The sequence below is a fragment of the Coregonus clupeaformis genome, chromosome 9 (genome assembly GCF_020615455.1).
Source record: "Coregonus clupeaformis isolate EN_2021a chromosome 9, ASM2061545v1, whole genome shotgun sequence".
NCBI lineage: Eukaryota > Metazoa > Chordata > Actinopteri > Salmoniformes > Salmonidae > Coregonus > Coregonus clupeaformis.
The window spans coordinates 14,666,407-14,684,947 of NC_059200.1; the positions used below are offsets into that span (position 1 = coordinate 14,666,407).

The following is an 18,541-nucleotide window of genomic DNA, read 5'->3' on the forward strand; positions in this document are numbered from 1 at the left end:
TGACTTGTTTAAAGAAATGTACTTATTGTGATCGAGATGTAGTTGTCCCTGATTGCACTGACTTTGCTCACAGCTGCTTGTTTGAAGAAGTGTACTTACTGTGATCAAAATGTGGTTGCCCCACTGGCTATCCTAAGTTGAATGCACCAATTTGTAAGTCGCTCTGGATAAGAGCGTCCGCTAAATGACTTAAATGTAAAATGTAGTGACTTACGTGTTTGGGTGTGTCTCAAGACACCCAAATACACTATGGACTGGCTTCCCAGACACAGATTATGCCTAATCCTGGACTCATTGAACATGCTGTTTAGTCCTGTGGTAGGTTTAATCAGTGTCTGGGAAACAACCCTATTGGCCTAGCAACCTGACATCCATTGGCCTAGCAACCTGACATCCATTGGCCTAGCAACCTGACATCCATTGGCCTAGCAACCTGACATCCATTATGGGTTGGTTGGTTGTGTTCACCCAGTCATAGAAATGGATCAGTTTCAGTTGACGGTTTGCCCAATATGGGAATACATGGTACATGAAATACATGTAAGGTTGGTAGTGTTTACCTAGCACAGTGATGTGTTAACGTTGTGTTTACCTACCTAGCACGGTGTAGGACTCTCCAGTGAACCGGTCTCTGCCTCCTCTGATGGCAGGTGACCGCGTCGTTGACGTTCTCTTGGGAGACGGAGTTCCACTTCTAGAGGAAGGAAACACACTGACATCAGACTCCTGATAGGAGGACAGCTCGTAATAATGTCTGGAACAGAGCGAATGGAATGGCACCATGGAAACCGTGTGTTTGATGTACTCGATACCATTCCACTGATTCCGCTCCAGCCATTACTACGAGCCCGTCCTCCCCAACTGAGGTGCCACCAACCTCCCGTGATTACAACAGACAAGGCCACAGAGCAGAGGGAACAAGGAGAAGCCCCTCTACAGTCAGCAAGATATTCGGCTCTATAAGCACCAATCTAGCTGACGGAAGATGGCGGTTCTCCACAGTTGGTAAACTAGAAAGATAAACAAGATCCTTTGCCTGATTGACAAAGTACGATACGGATGAAGCGGGTAATTGAACACTCTTCAAACAAACTCAAGCTTAGTGATGTTAGACACAAGCAGACAATGAAAATGAGTTATTGTGCTTGATGTGATCTCAACGTAAGGGACTATTTAAGGTTGAAATTGAGGGATGGAAGGATACTTCCACAGGGGCCTGGCTGACCTATAGGAGCCTGGATGACCTATAGGAGCCTGGATGATCTATAGAAGCCTGGCTGATCTATAGAAGCCTGGCTGACCTATAGGGGCCTGGCTGATCTATAGAAGCCTGGATGATCTATAGAAGCCTGGCTGACCTATAGAAGCCTGGCTGACCTATAGAAGCCTGGCTGACCTATAGAAACCTGGCTGATCTATAGAAGCCTGGCTGATCTATAGAAGCCTGGCTGATCTATAGGAGCCTGGATGACCTATAGAAACCTGGCTGACCTATAGAAACCTGGCTGACCTATAGAAACCTGGCTGATCTATAGAAGCCTGGCTGATCTATAGAAGCCTGGCTGATCTATAGGAGCCTGGCTGACCTATAGAAACCTGGCTGATCTATAGAAGCCTGGCTGATCTATAGGAGCCTGGCTGATATATAGGAGCCTGGCTGATCTATAGGGGCCTGGCTGATCTATAGGGGCCTGGCTGATCTATAGGGGCCTGGCTGATCTATAGAAGCCTGGCTGATCTATAGGAGCCTGGCTGATCTATAGAAGCCTGGCTGACCTATAGAAACCTGGCTGATCTATAGAAGCCTGGCTGATCTATAGGAGCCTGGCTGATCTATAGAAGCCTGGCTGATCTATAGGAGCCTGGCTGATCTATAGAAGCCTGGCTGATCTATAGAAGCCTGGCTGATCTATTGAAGCCTGGCTGATCTATAGAAGCCTGGCTGATCTAGGGGCCTGGCTGATCTAGGGGCCTGGCAGTGTGTAACTTTGCTGCAACCAAATTGCTTTTCTTCCATTCCATTCTATTCTGGCTGGTTGTCCACAGGGATTCCTAGGATCTCTAGGGTATTCAGGCAGCACTTGGAGGGTGTCAGCTGTGGATGCATGCATGGCCCATCTGCTGTACAGCTCTTATGATCAGGGGACTGGGGACAACAACAGGAACATGACTGATGGGCTCAGCCAATAGGCAGACAGGGAGTGACAAGGGCTTGGCCAATAGGCTGACAGGGAGTGACAAGGGCTTGGCCAATAGGCAGACAGGGAATGATAAGGGCCAATAGGCAGACAGGGAGTGATAAGGGCCAATAGGCTGACAGGGAGTGATAAGGGCCAATAGGCTGACAGGGAGTGACAAGGGCCAATAGGCTGACAGGGAGTGATAAGGGCCAATAGGCTGACAGGGAGTGACAAGGGCCAATAGGCAGACAGGGAGTGATTAGGGCCAATAGGCAGACAGGGAGTGATTAGGGCCAATAGGCAGACAGGGAGTGATTAGGGCCAATAGGCAGACAGGGAGTGATAAGGGCCAATAGGCTGACAGGGTTGACAAGGGCCAATAGGCAGACAGGGAGTGATTAGGGCCAATAGGCTGACAGGGAGTGATAAGGGCCAATAGGCTGACAGGGAGTGATAAGGGCCAATAGGCTGACAGGGAGTGACAAGGGCCAATAGGCTGACAGGGAGTGACAAGGGCCAATAGGCTGACAGGGAGTGATAAGGGCCAATAGGCTGACAGGGAGTGACAAGGGCCAATAGGCAGACAGGGAGTGATTAGGGCCAATAGGCAGACAGGGAGTGACAAGGGCTTGGCCAATAGGCTGACAGGAAGTGATAAGTAGCATGTTGTTTTTAAACAGGTGCATGTTTTTCTCCTTTGACAAAACAAAAGCTGATTCAAAGGGGGTGTGGCAGACATCAAAACTCTTCCTGGTAGGATACACTTCTTTGCCAAAACGAGGCTATCGAGGAGGGGAGGACCGTCTTCCGTTCACCTACTAACGAATTGACACAGTCCTTTTATCGGTTTCCAGGTCACGGAGGAGAGAGGACGGAGGACGGACTATTGCCCAAACGAGAAAATTCCAGGGGAGTCTGACAAGACAAGGCCCTCTTTCAAATACCGGAAGTGGGATAAGGTCATTTGATTAGTGACATCATACAGTGGGGAAGTTTTCCTGATGGAGCTGGTAGAAGTCGGACGTAGTTAGTAGGGTCAGGGTGGCCAGAAAGCTCTCTTAGATTGTCCTCCTGTTCCTTGTTTTTGTCTGAGAGAGCATTGTGATCATTGTTGTGATCGTTGGGTCTGTGTACTTTTGGGCCAATTGTTTTCCAAGTAAAAAGGGCAAAATCAGCAACATGAAAACTGCCCGTTTTTTATTTTTTATTAATTTTTTATAAAAAAAAAAAAAAAAGCTAAAATTATTTCTTTGTTTTTATCTCCTTTTTAAGAAATATATGAAAACTTCATATTATGATTTTCACAAGTGGGTTAAATGTGGAATGCATGTCATTGGTCAAATGCAACAGCCAACACTTTCTGTCCCTTCAAAATAGGAGTTCAACCTTCTAAGAGCACAGCGCTTGTAACGCCAAGGTAGTGGGTTCGATCCCCGGGACCACCCATACACAAAAATGTATGCACGCATGACTGTAAGTCACTTTGGATAAAATCGTCTGCTAAATGGCTTATTATTATTATTATTATTACATTTTAGGTGTGTGAGTGAGTCCGTGGCAGGCAGGAGAAGGAGGCGGGGAGAGGAGTGTACTGCAGGAGTGCATTTGCCCAATGACAGGCATTACACATTTAACCACACCCACATGTGAAAACCGAAATATCAAGTAAATAAATGCACAAAAAAATCAGTTTTTTTTTTTTTGGGGAGAAAACACAACAAACACTAGCTGTTTTCACGTTGCTGATTTGTCCATTTTAACTCTGAAAACAATTAGCCAAAAAGTACATGGACTTCGTTGTGATTTTTGGGAACATGATATGGAATGAATGACTGGACAAATATGGATATTACAGTTTATATACTTACTACAGTAGAGTGAATTGTTACTCACCAAAACCATTTGTTGCAAGCATAAGAGAAATTAGTAAAAATAAAATAAATACTGTGCTACTAACTGTACATTAATTCTGTAACAGATGTGTTGCCTAGGAATAGAGGTTAATTATATTTATTTAAAAGGACAAAGGGAGAATATAGAGTTTTTAGAAAGAGAAACAGTTAGTACAGATGTCATCTACAGATGGAGAGTCTTTCAATGGTTCACGACAGAATAAGATTCAATTATTGTCTTTGTTTGTGGGTGGCCGGCAACCAAAATCGAATTTCCCCCAATTCATTAATTTGGCCTAAATCAAGAGTTTATATAAAACGTTTTCCATCTGTAGATGTTTCCTTGAGTCAGTCAATATCAAGTCATTTCAGGAGGTTTCTCACAGAACAACGTTGCAAAAAAAAAAAAAAGGTCTGTAGCCTAAACTGTTCACACAAAAACCGGAAAGGGACCTGATGAGTAGAGCAGCCCATATGAAAGCGATTGTTGGAGCGTACGACCTCGAACACAGGCGGTCTCTAACTAATAATAATGTGTTTCCATGTAGCCTAACGCTACATTCAGGTAGCCTAATGCTACATTCAGGTAGCCTAATGCTACATTCAGGTAGCCTAATGCTACATCCTACAGCTAAAAGTCACACATGGTCACCTTGACATGTTCTTCAGATTGGTAAGATGAGCACTGTTGACGAACACAAAGAAACAATAAAAGCAAATACTGGTTAAAATAAAGGTATTACATGGGAGTCATGGCGGAGTTCGCTATTTTAAAGGACGCTAAAAGAGATTCCATTCCATTAGGCACTAAATAACGCAAATCCTACACTGTAGCTAAGTAAACCAACCCTGAGTAGATGTCTTTCCACGTCCAGAGACTATGAACTATCTCTTCATAGACTACTACTATGAGCTATCTCTTTAGACTACTATCTCTTCATAGACTACTACTATGAACTATCTCTTCATAGACTACTACTATGAACTATCTCTTTAGACTACTATCTCTTCATAGACTACTACTATGAGCTCTCTTCATAGACTACTACTATGAGCTATCTCTTTAGACTACTACTATGAGCTATCTCTTTAGACTACTATCTTTTCATAGACTACTACTATGAGCTGTCTCTTCATAGACTACTACTATGAGCTATCTCTTTAGACTACCATCTCTTCATAGACTACTACTATGAGCTATCTCTTTAGACTACTATCTCTTCATAGACTACTACTATGAGCTATCTCTTTAGACTACTGTCTCTTCATAGACTACTACTATGAACTATCTCTTCATAGACTACTACTATGAGCTATCTCTTTAGACTACTATCTCTTCATAGACTACTACTATGAACTATCTCTTCATAGACTACTACTATGAGCTATCTCTTTAGACTACTATCTCTTCATAGACTACTACTATGAACTATCTCTTTAAGAGGGAGCCTCAGCCTGCAGTTGGTTTTCAATACCATTTTCTGAGAGTATCAATGCTGGAGCTTTACAAAGTATAAAATGGCTTTATCTCTTGAAGAAATGATGCTTCAACTTGGCAGACAGCGTTTGACAGACAACGCTGAAAGTGGATACCCAAGATAGGAGAGGAAGCCTTTCAATAAAACATGAGCCTCTAAAGTGTCCGGTTGCAGCTGACAAAAGGTCTCTTTCAAACTGCCCCTCAATAGGAGATCGACTACACAAGCCACCATGACCCAAAGACAGAAGAATGTGAAATCTAAAAAAGGCAGTTCAATGGTAGCCTGGTCCCAGATCTGTTTGTGCCGTCTTGCCACCTCTTACTTTTTGGTAGCCTGGTCCCAGATCTGTTTGTGCCGTCTTGCCACCACTTACTTTTTGGTAGCCTGGTCCCAGATCGTTTTTTTGCTGTCTTGCCAAGTCCTCTGGTCTTATTTGTCATGCTAACGTGTCGATGACCATAGGAGTTGGCAAGACAGCACAAACCGATCTCGGACCAGGCTAGGTAATGATCATAGGAGTTGGCAAGACAGCACAAACCGATCTAGGACAAAGCTATATCAATGGCAGTTCGAGGTAAAATTAGGATAAGGCCCAATCCCAAATGGACCCCTAGACCCTAACCCCTAGACCCTAACCCCTAGACCCTAACCCCTAGACCCTAACCCCTAACCCCTAACCCCTAACCCCTAGACCCCTAACCCCTAGACCCTAACCCCTAGACCCTAACCCCTAGACCCTAACCCCTAACCCCTAGACCCTAACCCCTAGACCCTAACCCCTAGACCCTAACCCCTAGACCCTAACCCCTAGACCCTAACCCCTAACCCCTAGACCCTAACCCCTAGACCCTAACCCCTAGACCCTAACCCCTAACCCCTAGACCCTAACCCCTAGACCCTAACCCCTAGACCCCAGACCCTAACCCCTAACCCCTAGACCCTAACCCCTAGACCCTAACCCCTAGACCCTAGACCCTAACCCCTAGACCCTAACCCCTAACCCCTAGACCCTAACCCCTAGACCCTAACCCCTAACCCCTAACCCCTAGACCCTAAGTGGAGATCTGAGAGAGGATTTGACAGGTGTAGTCAATATGATAATAGCTCCACCTTTCCTTCTGATAGGCTCAGTGGAAGTTTCACCATACTGCTTATACCAATCAAACCCTCTCATATCTCAGTGCATAGGGCGTAGGGTGTACGGGTCCATTTGGGACACATTGTGTCAATTCAGTTCTCACCTGCCCTTGTTCTCCTTGCCCTTGACCTTGTTCTCCAGCCCCTTGCCCCCCTGGGGGTCCCACTCCACACTCCCGTCCTCTACCTTCAGGTTCAGATGGGCCGACGACGAGTCAAAGCCGAAGTTGAACGCTGGGGAGGGAATCAATCAATAAATCAATCAATCAACCAACCAACCAGTCAGTCAGTGAGTCAATCAGTTAATCATATACCAATAACGTAATAATTACATCATTGTTGATCCAAGACAACATAGGGCAACAGTCTTACCTCTGGTTTCCAGGGTAACTAACAGTGTTACCTCTGGTTTCCAGGGTAACTAACAGTCTTACCTCTGGTTTCCAGAGTAACTGGATCAGAGTATTCTCCAGCTGCTGCCTTGTTGCAAGCTCGTACCCGGAAGTTCATGAACTTGGAGTCAAACTTTAAACCTGGAGGATGAACAGCACATTATCTGCACAGGTTAATTATGTTCTGTCGGTAAACAAGCTTTCAGAGTTTGATAAAGTCACAAACGTTTAGGTGAAGCAAAGCTATATAGGTGAGTCATATTTTAAACTCAAGAAGTTGCATGAAAACACTGCAGTGTTAGCCTGGTCCCAGATCTGTTTGTGCCATCTTGCCAAGTGGCATGACAATGGCCATAGGAGTTGGCAAGACGGCACAAACAGATCTGGGACCAGGCTACAGTAGGTCTACTCTAGCTTCGTACCTGACAGTGAGTATTCTGTGGTCTTGATGTTATCCACCACCTCCCAGCAGTGTTCGTCTTTGATGCGTGGCAGTCCTTCGTGGTCGGTCTTTCTGTACTCCAGTATGTAGTGGTCTATCTTGCTGTCCTCCACTGGCATCTTCCAGGCTACGGACACCGTGTTGTCTGACACCAGACAGTCACCTACCTCCATCTCTGGGGCTCGAGGGACTGGAACGATACAGAGAAATTTGTATTTTAAAAGACGGCAACAGATCAGTGGGAAATCATTTTAGGGTCGACTAAATTATAAGCTTTTTTGGATGTCCTCCTAAATTTGTCCATGACATTCAGGATTCATTCATGGAAAAAAAGGAGTGAAAGGTTTTTAGCGAGCGAGAGAGACAGAGAGAGAGAGAGAGAGAGAGAGAGAGACAGAGAGAGAGAGAGAGATAGAGAGAGAGACGAGAGAGAGAGACAGAGAGAGAGAGAGACAGAGAGAGAGAGAGAGAGAGAGAGAGAGAGAGAGACAGAGAGAGAGAGAGAGAGAGAGAGAGAGAGACAGAGACAGAGAGAGAGACAGAGAGAGAGACAGAGAGAGAGAGAGAGACAGAGAGAGAGAGAGAGAGAGACCGAGAGAGAGAGAGACCGAGAGAGAGAGAGAGACCGAGAGAGAGAGAGAGAGAGAGAGAGAGACAGAGAGAGACAGAGAGAGAGAGAGAGAGAGAGAGACAGAGAGAGAGAGAGAGAGAGAGAGAGAGAGAGAGAGAGAGAGAGAGAGAGAGAGAGAGAGAGAGAGAGAGAGAGAGAGAGAGAGAGAGAGAGAGAGAGAGAAAGTCAAACATATGCCCAGGCCGTGAGCGGGAAAACAGGCCCAACCCCCACTCTTACACTAGCTCAAGCCAATGGCATGTACCAGATGCTCAGCAGGCTCTGCTCACACCTACTGGTCTGAGGCCAAACCACACGACCAACAACATTAGACACTTTATGGACACACAAAGCCTTCACTATCTCATTCTGGAATATCCAAGGCCTGAGGTCATACGCCTTTGGCCTAAAGTGCAGGAATCTGGACTTCACCAAAGAAATCAGAAATACAGACATTGTCATCCTACAAGAAACATGGTATAGAGGAGATGGACCCACTGGTTGCCCTCTAGGTTACAGAGAGCCGGTAGTCCCATCCACCAAACTACCAGGTGTGAAACAGGGAAGGGACTCAGGGGGTATGCTAATTTGGTATAGAGCAGACCTAACTCACTCTATTAAATTAATCAAAACAGGAACATTTTACATTTGGCTAGAAATTCAAAAGGAAATTATCTCAAGAGAGAAAAATTTCCTCCTGTGTGTAACCTATATCTCCCCACTAGAATCCCCATACTTTAATAAAGACAGCTTCTCCATCCTGGAGGGGGAGATCAACCATTTCCAGACCCAGGGCCATGTACTAGTCTGTGTGCGACCTAAATGCCAGAACTGGACAAGAACCTGACACCCTCAGCACACAGGGGGACAAACACCTACCTGGAGGTGACAGCATTCCCTCCCCCATATGCCCCCCTAGGCACAACTACGACAACATAATCAACAAAAACGGGTCACAACTCCTGCAGCTCAGTCGCACGCTGGGTATGTACATAGTCAATGGTAGGCTTCGAGGGGACTCCTATGGTTGGTACACCTATAGCTCATCTCTTGGCAGTAGTACTGTAGACTACTTTACCACTGACCTCAACCCAGAGTCTCTCAGAGCGTTCACAGTCAGTCCACTGACACCCCTATCAAACCACAGCAAAATCACAGTCTACTTGAACAGAGCAATACTCAAATCGTGAGGCATCAAAGCCAAAGGAACTGAATAATATTAAGAAATGCTATAGATGGAAGGAAAGTAGTGTGTAAATCTACCAAAAAACAATTAGGCAACAACAGATTCAATCCCTTTTAGACAACTTCCTGGACAAAACGTTCCACTGTAATAGTGAAGGTGTAAACCTGGCAGTAGAAAACCTAAACAGTATATTTGACCTCTCAGCTTTCATATCAAATCTAAAAATGTCAAGCAGAAAACCTAAGAAAAATTCACAACAATGACAAATGGTTTGATGAAGAATGCAAAAAACTAAGAAAGAAATTGAGGAACCTAGCCAACCAAAAACACAGAGACCAAGAAAACCTGAGCCTATGCCTTCACTATGGTGAATCACTAAATCAATACAGAAATACACTACGGAAAAAGAAGGAACAGCACGTCAGAAATCAGCTCAATGTAATTGAAGAATCCATAGACCCTAACCACTTCTGGGAAACTTGGAAAACACTAAACAAAAAACAACACGAAGAGCTATCTATCCAAAACGGAGATGTATGGGTAAACCACTTCTCCAGTCTTTGTGGCTGTATAACAAAGATCAACTATTAAAGACCACCAGAACCCACTGGATTCTCCAATTACATTGAATAAACTACAGGACAAAATACAAACCCTCCAACCCAAAAAGGCCTGTGGTGTTGACAGTATCCTCAATGAAATGATAAAATATACAGACCACAAATTCCAATTGGCTATACTTAAACTCTTTAACATCATCCTCAGCTCTGGCATCTTCTCCAATATTTGGAACCAAGGACTGATCACCCCAATCCACAAAAGTGGAGACATATTTCACCCCAATAACTACCGTGGGACATGCGTCAACAGCAACCATGGGAAAATCCTCTGCATAATCATCAACAGCAGACTCATACATTTCCTCAGTGAAAACAATGTCAAATTGGCATTTTACCAAATTACCGTACGACAGACCACGTATTCACCCGGCACACCCTAATTGACAAAGAAATAAACCAAAACAAAGCCAAAGTCTTCTCATTCTTTGTTGATTTCAAAAAAGCTTTTGACTCAATTTGGCATGAGGGTCTGCTATACAAATGGATGGAAAGTAGTAGAAAGAGGAGGAAGGTACACAGTAGTACATGTTGGTAGACAGAAGGTGCTCTTTGGTCAAAGGGGTAAATTGGTCATCAAAAAGAAAGGAGGACTAAGGCACTCTTCATATAATTAATTTAAAAAAGTAGCGTTGGGCGAAAAACATACGACGTTAAATTCTACAACCACCTAAAAGGAAGCGATTCCCAAACCTTCCATAACAAAGCCATCATCTACAGAGAGATGAACCTGGAAGAGTCCCCTAAGTAAGCTGGTCCTGGGGCTCAGTTCACAAACACAAACAGACCCCACAGAGCCCCAGGGCAGCAACACAATTAGACCCAACCAAATCATGAGAAAACAACAAGAGAATTACTTGACACATTGGAAAGAATTTACCAAAAAAAACAGAGCAAACTGGATGCTATTTTGGCTCTAAACAGAGAGTACACAGTGGCAGAATACCTGACCACTGTGACTGACCCAAACTTAAGGAAAGCTTTGACTATGTACAGACTCAGTGAGCATAGCCTTGCTATTGATAAAGGCCGCCGTAGGCAGACCTGGCTCTCAAGAGAAGACAGGCTATGTGCACACTGCCCACAAAATGAGGTGGAAACTGAGCTGCACTTCCTAACCTTTGCCAAATGTATGACCATATTAGAGACTCATACTTCCCTCAGATTACACAGACCCACAAAGAATTCGAAAACAAACCCAATTTTGATAACTCCCATATCTATTGGGTGAAATACCACAGTGTGCCATCACAGCAGCAAGATTTGTGACCTGTTGCCACAAGAAAAGAGCAACCAGTGAAGAACAAACACCATTGTAAATACAACCCATATTTATGTTCCCTTTTGTATTTTAACTATTTGCACATCATTACAACACTGTATATAGACATAATATGACATTTGAAATGTCTTTATTATTTTGGAACTTTTGTGAGTGTAATGTTAACTTTAAAAAATAAAATGTTTATTTCACTTTTGTTTACCATCTATTTCACTTGCTTTGGCAATGTTAACACACGTTTCCCATGCCAATAAAGCCCTTAGAGAGAGAGAGAGAGAGAGAGAGAGAGAGAGAGAGAGAGAGACACACAGAGAGAGAGACACACAGAGAGAGAGAGAGAGAGAGACACAGAGAGAGAGAGAGAGAGACACAGAGAGAGAGAGAGAGACACAGAGAGAGAGAGAGAGAGAGAGAGAGAGAGAGAGAGAGAGAGAGAGAGAGAGAGAGAGAGAGAGAGAGAGAGAGAGAGAGAGAGAGAGAGAGAGAGAGAGAGAGAGAGAGAGAGAGAGAGAGAGAGAGAGAGCAGGTGGTTTCTGAGCCTCCATTGACTACTCTAAACTAGGGGTCACACTACTGGTCCTAGGGGTCATGGGTCACACTGCAGACCCGGCGCCAGGATAAAGTGAATAAGGGGGCTGTTGAAATCGCAGAGGGGGCTACATTTTTTAAAGGTTCTTGCATTGGAATTACATTGAATTATGCTTATTTAATGACGCTATACCATAATAAGCATAACGTTTAAATGCAGAGAAATCTGCAGCCTATCAGCACAGCCCCCTACAGCAAGGCCCTTTAGGCAGCCTATCAGCACAGCCCCTACAGCAAGGCCCTTTAGGCAGCCTATCAGCACAGCCCCCTACAGCAAGGCCCTTTAGGCAGCCTATCAGCACAGCCCCTACAGCAAGGCCCTTTAGGCAGCCTATCAGCACAGCCCCTACAGCAAGGCCCTTTAGGCAGCCTATCAGCACAGCCCCTACAGCAAGGCCCTTTAGGCAGCCTATCAGCACAGCCCCTACAGCAAGGCCCTTTAGATGGGCAATTACCCTAATTACAATCAGCCTACGTAAATGGGCCGTCCACACCCCTGTCTTACCAAAACAATGCTAAACTAAATGCTGAAAGTAGTAGCCTTGTTATTCATGCATGCAAAACAAAAATACTGAATATCAGTTTGGCTTAGAATACCGACACAACTAGGAATGAGAACGAACGAAAACAAAAACAAAAACAGCAGTACGAAGTAGTAGGTCCAGTAAAGTAAATATCAGATGGATAAAGGTTTGACTCAATCTACATTTAGGCTAGTTACATTAACAGTAAACAAACGCAGTAAACAAACGCAGTAAACAAAAGGTGAATGGAGATCCAGATAACCAAAACACAGCCTACAGCCTTCTACAGTGAGATGAAGCCATGCACAGCTGTCCTTTCAAATAAATAGGCCTACAGGCCCGCTTCAAACATGGAAAATCGTGCCGCTCGCTCACGAGTTCAGCAACACGTTGTGATATGGCACAATACACTTCTGTGAATCAAATTCAACCCACGTGATCAATCAAGCAATGCCAGCCTACCATAAACACGGTTCCAATACGTACACGGCCCCGTGTAGCTCAGTTGGTCGAGCATGGCGCTTGCAACGCCAGGGTTGTGGGTTCGTTTCCCACGGGGGGCCAGTATGAAAAAAACAAACAAAAAAAAACATGTACGAACTCACTAACTGTAAGTGGCTCTGGATAAGAGCGTCTGCTAAATGACTAAAATGTAAATGTAAAAAAGGTACAGTTACATTTACAGCAATGAAAACCAATAGGTTACCAAGACAACCATAATAGAATGTAGCCTATCTATTTCTATGATGAAACATATTTACCCAGGGACATCACACACTACGCTAACACACACACACACACACACACTACGCTAACACACACACACACACACTACGCTAACACACACACACACACACTACGCTAACACACACACACACCCTACGCTAACACACACACACACACTACGCTAACACACACACACCCTACGCTAACACACACACCCTACGCTAACACACACACCCTACGCTAACACACACACACACACTACGCTAACACACACACCCTACGCTAACACACACTCCCTACGCTAACACACACACCCTACGCTAACACACACACCCTACGCTAACACACACACACACACTACGCTAACACACACACACACACGCCCTACGCTAACACACACACACACACTACGCTAACACACACACACTACGCTAACACACACACACTACGCTAACACACACACACACTACGCTAACACACACACACACACACACACACTACGCTAACACACACACACACACTACGCTAACACACACACACTACGCTAACACACACACACTACGTGCAGCTTTACCCAGGGACATCATTTGGGTTCTTGCACTGGAATTATATTGAATTCTGCTTATATCACTATAAACACAAAAGTTCAAATAATGCTTTTGACCAAGAAGCGACAGGTTCAATGGCACGAAATCTCTCTGTGCTCTATCAGCACCATGGGCAGCCCTACACACTAAAGCAAGATTGTTTCAATATTACCTTTTCAAAAGAGTTGCAGCTTACTTGATGCCAGTTATATAACTGGTCTAATAACTCACTAACTAGCGAAGAATATGAACAAATGATCTATAACTGGGATAATAACTCACTAACTAGCGAAGAATATTAACAAATGATCTATAACTGGGATAATAACTCACTAGCAAAGAATATGAACAAAATGTGCACGGGTGGCTACATGCAGCTCTCGCTTTGATCTCAGAACAAGCGCATCTACTCGCGAATACGATGCAATAGAATCCTACTCCGATGCACTCTGCCTACAAGAAAATCTATTGCACAGTTCATTTTGCATACTAAGTCTTGCATAGTTAGTTTTGTTTTGGTAATATTAAAAAAGTGCCTAATATTGCGTTCATTCGAGCACAATTCCCACAGCAGAGTGAAACGTTAATAGTGTGAACTAAAGGAAAACTCTGGAAAGTTGAGTGAAGTTAGCATTGGACCCAACACAGAACTTTCGACATGGGAAACAAAATGGGAAACAAAATGCAGCATCTGCAGTAACCGAGTATTCCCGCCACTCTCTTCCTATGAATAGTTGCTATTATATGAATGTTGTTGGACAGAACACCTGTGGCTAGGGGTAGGATTCTAGGCTAACCTGGGCTGGCTCCTCTGTTCCCAGATCATCAGGAACAGTCGGAGGTGGAGGGGGCTTGTGGAATCGTGGGTAGGCTCTGCACACGGAGCTAGCTGGAGCTCAGTGGTTTCATGCTGCTGAGCATCACTCTCCTTCTTTGTTTGGCTAAGCCAATTTCTGGTATCCATCAGCCATATCAACATCAGCCATATCAAACATCAGCCATATCAAACATCAGCCATATCAACATCAGCCATATCAAACATCAGCCATATCAAACATCAGCCATATCAAACATCAGCCATATCAACATCAGCCATATCAACATCAGCCATATCAACATCAGCCATATCAACATCAGCCATATAAACATCAGCCATATCAACATCAGCCATATCAACATCAGCCATATCAACATCAGCCATATAAACATCAGCCATATCAACATCAGCCATATCAACATCAGCCATATCAAACATCAGCCTTATCAACATCAGCCATATCAACATCAGCCATATCAAACATCAGCCATATCAACATCAGCCATATCAACATCAGCCATATCAACATCAGCCATATCAACATCAGCCATATGACATCAGCCATATCAACATCAGCCATATCAAACATCAGCCATATCAACATCAGCCATATCAACATCAGCCATATCAAACATCAGCCATATCAACATCAGCCATATCAACATCAGCCATATCAACATCAGCCATATCAACATCAGCCATATGACATCAGCCATATGACATCAGCCATATCAAACATCAGCCATATCAACATCAGCCATATCAACATCAGCCATATCAAACATCAGCCATATCAACATCAGCCATATCAACATCAGCCATATCAACATCAGCCATATCAACATCAGCCATATGACATCAGCCATATGACATCAGCCATATCAAACATCAGCCATATCAACATCAGCCATATCAACATCAGCCATATCAAACATCAGCCATATCAAACATCAGCCATATCAACATCAGCCATATCAAACATCAGCCATATCAACATCAGCCATATCAACATCAGCCATATCAACATCAGCCATATCAACATCAGCCATATCAACATCAGCCATATCAACATCAGCCATATCAAACATCAGCCATATCAACATCAGCCATATCAACATCAGCCATATCAAACATCAGCCATATCAACATCAGCCATATCAACATCAGCCATATCAACATCAGCCATATGACATCAGCCATATGACATCAGCCATATCAAACATCAGCCATATCAACATCAGCCATATCAACATCAGCCATATCAACATCAGCCATATCAACATCAGCCATATCAACATCAGCCATATCAACATCAGCCATATGACATCAGCCATATGACATCAGCCATATCAAACATCAGCCATATCAACATCAGCCATATCAACATCAGCCATATCAACATCAGCCATATCAACATCAGCCATATCAACATCAGCCATATGACATCAGCCATATCAACATCAGCCATATCAAACATCAGCCATATCAACATCAGCCATATCAACATCAGCCATATCAAACATCAGCCATATCAACATCAGCCATATCAACATCAGCCATATCAACATCAGCCATATCAACATCAGCCATATGACATCAGCCATATGACATCAGCCATATCAAACATCAGCCATATCAACATCAGCCATATCAACATCAGCCATATCAACATCAGCCATATCAACATCAGCCATATGACATCAGCCATATGACATCAGCCATATCAAACATCAGCCATATCAACATCAGCCATATCAACATCAGCCATATCAACATCAGCCATATCAACATCAGCCATATCAACATCAGCCATATCAACATCAGCCCAAAGTCATCCTGTCTGGATGTGTCCCGTCCCACTAGAAATGCAACGAGGCCAGTATCCACAAAGCACCTCATAGTGCTGATCTAGGATCAGTTTAGCCTTTTAGATTATAATGAAAGAACAGGGAGGAACCTGATCCTAGATCACCACTCCTACTCTGAGATGCTCTATGAATGGACGGGGAGGGGGGGAAACCTGATCCTAGATCACCACTCCTACTCTGAGATGCTCTATGAATGGACGGGGGAGGGGGGAACCTGATCCTAGATCACCACTCCTACTCTGAGATGCTCTATGAATGGACGGGGAGGGGGAGGAACCTGATCCTAGATCACCACTCCTACTCTGAGATGCTCTATGAATGGACGAGGAGGGGGGAGGAACCTGATCCTAGATCACCACTCCTACTCTGAGATGCTCTATGAATGGACGGGGAGGGGGAGGAACCTGATCCTAGATCACCACTCCTACTCTGAGATGCTCTATGAATGGACGGGGGGGGGGGGGAACCTGATCCTAGATCACCACTCCTACTCTGAGATGCTCTATGAATGGACGGGGAGGGGGGAGGAACCTGATCCTAGATCACCACTCCTACTCTGAGATGCTCTATGAATGGACGGGGGGAACCTGATCCTAGATCACCACTCCTACTCTGAGATGCTCTATGAATGGACGGGGGGGAACCTGATCCTAGATCACCACTCCTACTCTGAGATGCTCTATGAATGGACGGGGAGGGGGGAGGAACCTGATCCTAGATCACCACTCCTACTCTGAGATGCTCTATGAATGGACGGGGAGGGGGGAGGAACCTGATCCTAGATCACCACTCCTACTCTGAGATGCTCTATGAATGGACGGGGAGGGGGGAGGAACCTGATCCTAGATCACCACTCCTACTCTGAGATGCTCTATGAATGGACGGGGAGGGGGGAGGAACCTGATCCTAGATCACCACTCCTACTCTGAGATGCTCTATGAATGGACGGGGAGGGGGAGGAACCTGATCCTAGATCACCACTCCTACTCTGAGATGCTCTATGAATGGACGGGGAGGGGGGGAACCTGATCCTAGATCACCACTCCTACTCTGAGATGCTCTATGAATGGACGGGGAGGGGGGAGGAACCTGATCCTAGATCACCACTCCTACTCTGAGATGCTCTATGAATGGACGGGGAGGGGGAGGAACCTGATCCTAGATCACCACTCCTACTCTGAGATGCTCTATGAATGGACGGGGAGGGGGAGGAACCTGATCCTAGATCACCACTCCTACTCTGAGATGCTCTATGAATGGACGGGGAGGGGGAGGAACCTGATCCTAGATCACCACTCCTACTCTGAGATGCTCTATGAATGGACGGGGAGGGGGGGAACCTGATCCTAGATCACCACTCCTACTCTGAGATGCTCTATGAATGGACGGGGGGGGGGAACCTGATCCCAGATCACCACTCCTACTCTGAGATGCTCTATGAATGGACGGGGGGGAACCTGATCCCAGATCACCACTCCTACTCTGAGATGCTCTATGAATGGACGGGGAGGGGGGGGAACCTGATCCCAGATCACCACTCCTACTCTGAGATGCTCTATGAATGGACGGGGAGGGGGGGGAACCTGATCCCAGATCACCACTCCTACTCTGAGATGCTCTATGAATGGACGGGGGGGGGGAACCTGATCCCAGATCACCACTCCTACTCTGAGATGCTCTATGAATGGACGGGGGAGGGGGGAACCTGATCCCAGATCACCACTCCTACTCTGAGATGCTCTATGAATGGACGGGGAGGGGGGGAACCTGATCCCCAGATCACCACTCCTACTCTGAGATGCTCTATGAATGGACGGGGAGGGGGGGAACCTGATCCTAGATCACCACTCCTACTCTGAGATGCTCTATGAATGGACGGGGAGGGGGGGAACCTGATCCTAGATCACCACTCCTACTCTGAGATGCTCTATGAATGGACGGGGAGGGGGGGAACCTGATCCTAGATCACCAGTCCTACTCTGAGATGCTCTATGAATGGACGGGGAGGGGGGGGAACCTGATCCTAGATCACCAGTCCTACTCTGAGATGCTCTATGAATGGACGGGGAGGGGGGGAACCTGATCCTAGATCACCATTCCTACTCTGAGATGCTTTATGAATGGTTTAGCCCTGGTTAGTTGGTAGGGAGCTGACGGAGGGGGAACCTGATCCTAGATCACCAGTCCTACTCTGAGATGCTCTATGAATGGT

The 18,541-nt window shown here is 45.2% G+C and overlaps 1 protein-coding gene across 5 annotated transcripts in view; it reads right to left on the bottom strand.

Moving 5' to 3' along the window:
• The window catches only part of LOC121573362 (FSD1-like protein), a 75,588-nt gene that overhangs the window by 21,280 nt on the left and 35,767 nt on the right, over nt 1–18,541 (bottom strand). For 2 of the 5 annotated variants that reach the window (XR_006002029.2, XM_041885268.2), the window contains exons 7-11: nt 7,505–7,714; nt 7,125–7,223; nt 6,795–6,924; nt 4,725–4,757; nt 597–694 (exon numbers count right to left, since the gene is read on the bottom strand). Coding sequence is in view for 4 of the 5 variants with exons in the window: in XM_041885268.2 (XP_041741202.2) it covers nt 597–694; nt 4,725–4,757; nt 6,795–6,924; nt 7,125–7,223; nt 7,505–7,714 (570 nt within the window). In the remaining variant the exon portion in view is untranslated. The remainder of the gene's footprint in view (nt 1–596; nt 695–4,724; nt 4,758–6,794; nt 6,925–7,124; nt 7,224–7,504; nt 7,715–18,541) is intronic. The other 3 variants (XM_041885269.2, XM_041885271.2, XM_041885270.2) reach the window with 3 other exon arrangements.